Source organism: Primulina tabacum, chromosome 16 (assembly GCF_025594145.1).
Source record: "Primulina tabacum isolate GXHZ01 chromosome 16, ASM2559414v2, whole genome shotgun sequence".
NCBI lineage: Eukaryota > Viridiplantae > Streptophyta > Magnoliopsida > Lamiales > Gesneriaceae > Primulina > Primulina tabacum.
This window is the reverse complement of record NC_134565.1, coordinates 4,118,215-4,121,804: the sequence shown is the minus strand read 5'-3', so window position 1 is coordinate 4,121,804 and position 3,590 is coordinate 4,118,215. Positions and strand designations below refer to the sequence as shown.

Genomic DNA, 3,590 nt, shown 5'->3' with positions numbered 1-3,590 from the left:
TCTAAAAGCCGGTCAATAAGACAGATCTGGATCCTAGTGCTTTCGATTGCTAACAAGCATGGAACAGACTCCCAACAAGCAACTCCAAGAGCTCAAGCCTTAGCAAGGAGCATCCTCATTGCCTCGATCCTTCACTCAAGAAGCACCAATTGTTTCTTTGAAACCTTAATTCTTATTAACGAGCACTTTTTTCGGGGAATAGCTCGCCGGCTAGATTTGACGCTAAACTCATATAACACCAACTAACTCTAAACTCGTATAACACCCACCCACTACAATTATCATATCATTACGATATTATACTATCAAGTCTTTTCCATTGTAGAACGCCGGATGTCTCCCAGCCTCGTCTCGGGTCGTGACAGCTTTCATCTTCAATAGCAAAGAAGATATTGGTAAAGTATCCATGCTGGAGTGTTGAAAAATGGTAAAATTGATCTTTTTAAGTTTTGAGATGTGACAAATATGTTTTGATAGCTGACGAAATAACTTGAACATAACAGAAAATCCCAACTTTTCCGTCATAGTTACAAATTTCCTCATATAAAGATGTAGACTCCTGATGATAAAAGACATAACCTGCAAGCTTACCTTACACATATATGATGATGACATAAAAATTTAAATAGGAAATGATAATGGATAATGAGTGAAGGTATGAGAACAAGGTATCAGATGATGTTTCAAATTACACTAATTACAAGAAATGGACACTCCAAGTTATGAGATATAAAGACAAGGAAAGAAAAAGATGCACTGAAAACAACACAATTAATCACGGAATTAAGTTTGAAACTCTGCAAAAATGCCAACACATATCATCCCCAGGTACTCAGCTACAATCTCAAGTGACCAAAGAACATGAACTAATTCCCAAAGGATACAAATTAATTTAGATAATCTTACAATCAAATAATTTATGTTCCAGGATCCTATTGAACAGAACAACAAGCTATTTGTCCCGCTGTTTTACAAAATTAGCAAAATTGATGTCACCAGTAATCACCACAAGAACATCTGCCATCTTTAAAACGATGGAACCTACTAGCATCCCTGAAAACAATTTCCCGTTTGCTAACCAAGGAAATCAGTTTGATAGCATTGTGGCAATCATTGCAAATTCTATGGCTCTGGACAAGTTGCAAAGGAGTTGAACTAGGAGTATTAATAAGCCCAAACGAAATCGCTAGCTTTTCACTATGATGACGTATCATCGACTGTTCTCTTTCATCAACATCTGGAAGCATATTATTTCCCTCGGGAGCATATCCAAGCCTCGAGATTTGCAGCATGACGTAATCTAAATTATCGTATATATCCTTCGTTTGAGGATGGGACTTGTCTCCAGTATAGAAAGCATTCGGCTGCCTCTTTATTTCTATCCAAGTACAAGCAGGCACCATTCTCATGCCCTTTTTCCTCAAGGTTTGGAAAACTTCTGCTGCTTCTTCCAATTTCCCAGAACCATTATAAATATTCAAAAGCACGACATAATTAGAAAGCTTTTCTGGTTCCATTCCATATAGTTGCTCAGTTGCATATTTACCAAGCACAAAATTCTTGTGGGCCCTACAAGCTGTGAGCAATGCAGCCCACATATTTTTTGTAGGTCTAAATGGAGCATTTCTTATAAATGCCAAAGCTTCATCCAAGAGCCCTTCTCTGCCTAATAATTCAACCATACAAGCATAGTGCTTTGCCCGAGGCTTCACCTTGTAGTCCCTACTCATAGATTCGAATATTTCCCACCCACGATCAGAGAGCCCCGAATAGCTACAAGCAGATAAAACTGCCAAAAAAGTAACATGATTGGGCACCATTCGTTCACGAACCATGAGCTCAAATAATTCAACTGCCTCGGCTCCCCTTCCATGACTACCATATCCAGATATCAAGGCATTCCAAGACCGGATATTTTTTTGGGGCATTTTCTCAAAGACATTCCGAGCATCTGCTATCCTTCCCCATTTGCTATAGAAGTCCACAAGTGCAGTATTAGCAACAATATCTGACTCAAATCCATTTCTAACTAGACCAGCGTGAACATGTTTGGCATGCTCTAAAGAGGCTAGCCTTGTACAAACTGCTAAAATATTTGTGTAAGTAAAATGATCCATTTTGGTGCCAAAATCCTGCATTTCATAGTAAATGCTCAAAGCTTCTTCACTATAACCATTAAATGCATAACCCGCAATTATACTGTTCCATCCTACAGTGGTTTTTTCCGGCATCTCATCAAACACAAATCTCGCATCCTCGATGTTACCACACTTGCTATACATGTCAATCAATGTACACGACACGAAGATATCCTTACTCACACACATCTTCAAAGCGCAGGAATGCAACTGCTGTCCAATACCAATCAGCTCCAAGCCAGCAGATGCTCGAATCATGGTTGCGATTGTCCTAGACCCGGCATCTGAGAATTCCTCCCACATCATCAAAAACAACCTGAACGCACCTATGTAGTTAGCGGAATCCACAAGTCCACAGATCATCGTGTTCCAAGAAACCAAACTCCTTTCTGGCATATCGTCAAATAATTGATGCGCATCAATCATCATACCACATTTCACGTGCATCGCCAATACCCTATTCATCATATATAAATCCAGACCAACCTCGGATTTAAGCATATGACTAAACACCCGCTTGACACCTCTTATCGATCTCAGTCCAATGCAAGCGCTTATCAGTGCATCATAAGTACTATTGTCAACAACAAAATTATTCTCGCATTCCAAAATCTCAAACAATTCAAGAGCCTCGTGGTACCTTTTACACAAAACAAGCTTCTCTATTTGACCACAAATACCAGAGCAAGAGCTTGAATTCGCCATCTGGGCATGTTCCAAAACGTTTTCTGCTTCTTCCTTGAAAATCTTCCCATCTCCTTTGGAAGGTTTAGGCATAGGTCGAGGTCTTAATTCATGATCTAACATAGAACACCGAAAATGGGAAAAGGGTGCTCCATATTTTCTCTTATCGAATGAAAAATACTCGTAAAGTGGGAATTTTTGTTTCAGATTTACTGAATTTGTGAGCGAACATGCAAGCATCGAGCTGCTTTGAATTTGTTCCAATGGCACAGAAATGTCCATAACTCAAAGCCGGGGAAGGACTAGATCGAATTACTCTTTTGAAAAACAGAAACAAAATGGAAATAGGAAGAAATTTTACAACACAAGATTCAGAATATTACCACTTCAAAGCTGAACTGAGGAAGAAGTAAAGTCCGAGCTTCGAAAAATCCGCCAAGCTTCGAAAATTCCGCCAATGGTTGTTGGTTAGTTCAACTAACGAACAGAAAATATGCACGTTTTGGTTGAGGGATTTCGATTTAAAAATAAATTTAACGATTTTGATGTAACAAAACATTCGTCCCGTCTTATTTGTCAAATCCTACTTACTGATTTGATGGATCACATAGAGTTTCGGGGTTCGGTCGACCCTACCCTTACGGGCACTGCCTGCAGGGGTTGATCCAACGGCTCGGATTTTTTCGAGCCAATTTTTTTTTATTTTTTTTACAGGGAGGTGGGCCCGGATCACTCATGTGGAGTGATCCGGGCCGTTCATTGCCCGTG

General features: G+C 39.6%; 1 protein-coding gene across 2 annotated transcripts; it reads right to left on the bottom strand.

The window, feature by feature from the left end:
• Positions 1–849: 849 nt before the first annotated feature.
• Positions 850–3,383, bottom strand: LOC142529261 (pentatricopeptide repeat-containing protein At5g50390, chloroplastic). 2 transcript variants are annotated; one of them, XM_075634740.1, is made up of 2 exons: positions 3,206–3,383; positions 850–2,938 (listed from the first exon to the last, which is right to left on the bottom strand). In XM_075634740.1, exon 2 carries the CDS (start codon positions 2,913–2,915, stop codon positions 993–995), a length of 1,923 nt encoding a protein of 640 aa, XP_075490855.1. In that variant the 5' UTR covers positions 2,916–2,938; positions 3,206–3,383; the 3' UTR covers positions 850–992. The 2 variants fall into 2 exon arrangements, with proteins under 2 accessions (XP_075490855.1, XP_075490854.1); XM_075634739.1 differs by having other exon boundaries at positions 850–3,383.
• Between the last annotated feature and the right edge of the window lie 207 nt (positions 3,384–3,590).

Coding starts and splice junctions, on each gene's coding strand:
- LOC142529261 (XM_075634739.1), bottom strand. CDS start 3,104: ATGGACATTTCTGTGCCATTGGAACAAATTCAAAGCAGCTCGATGCTT.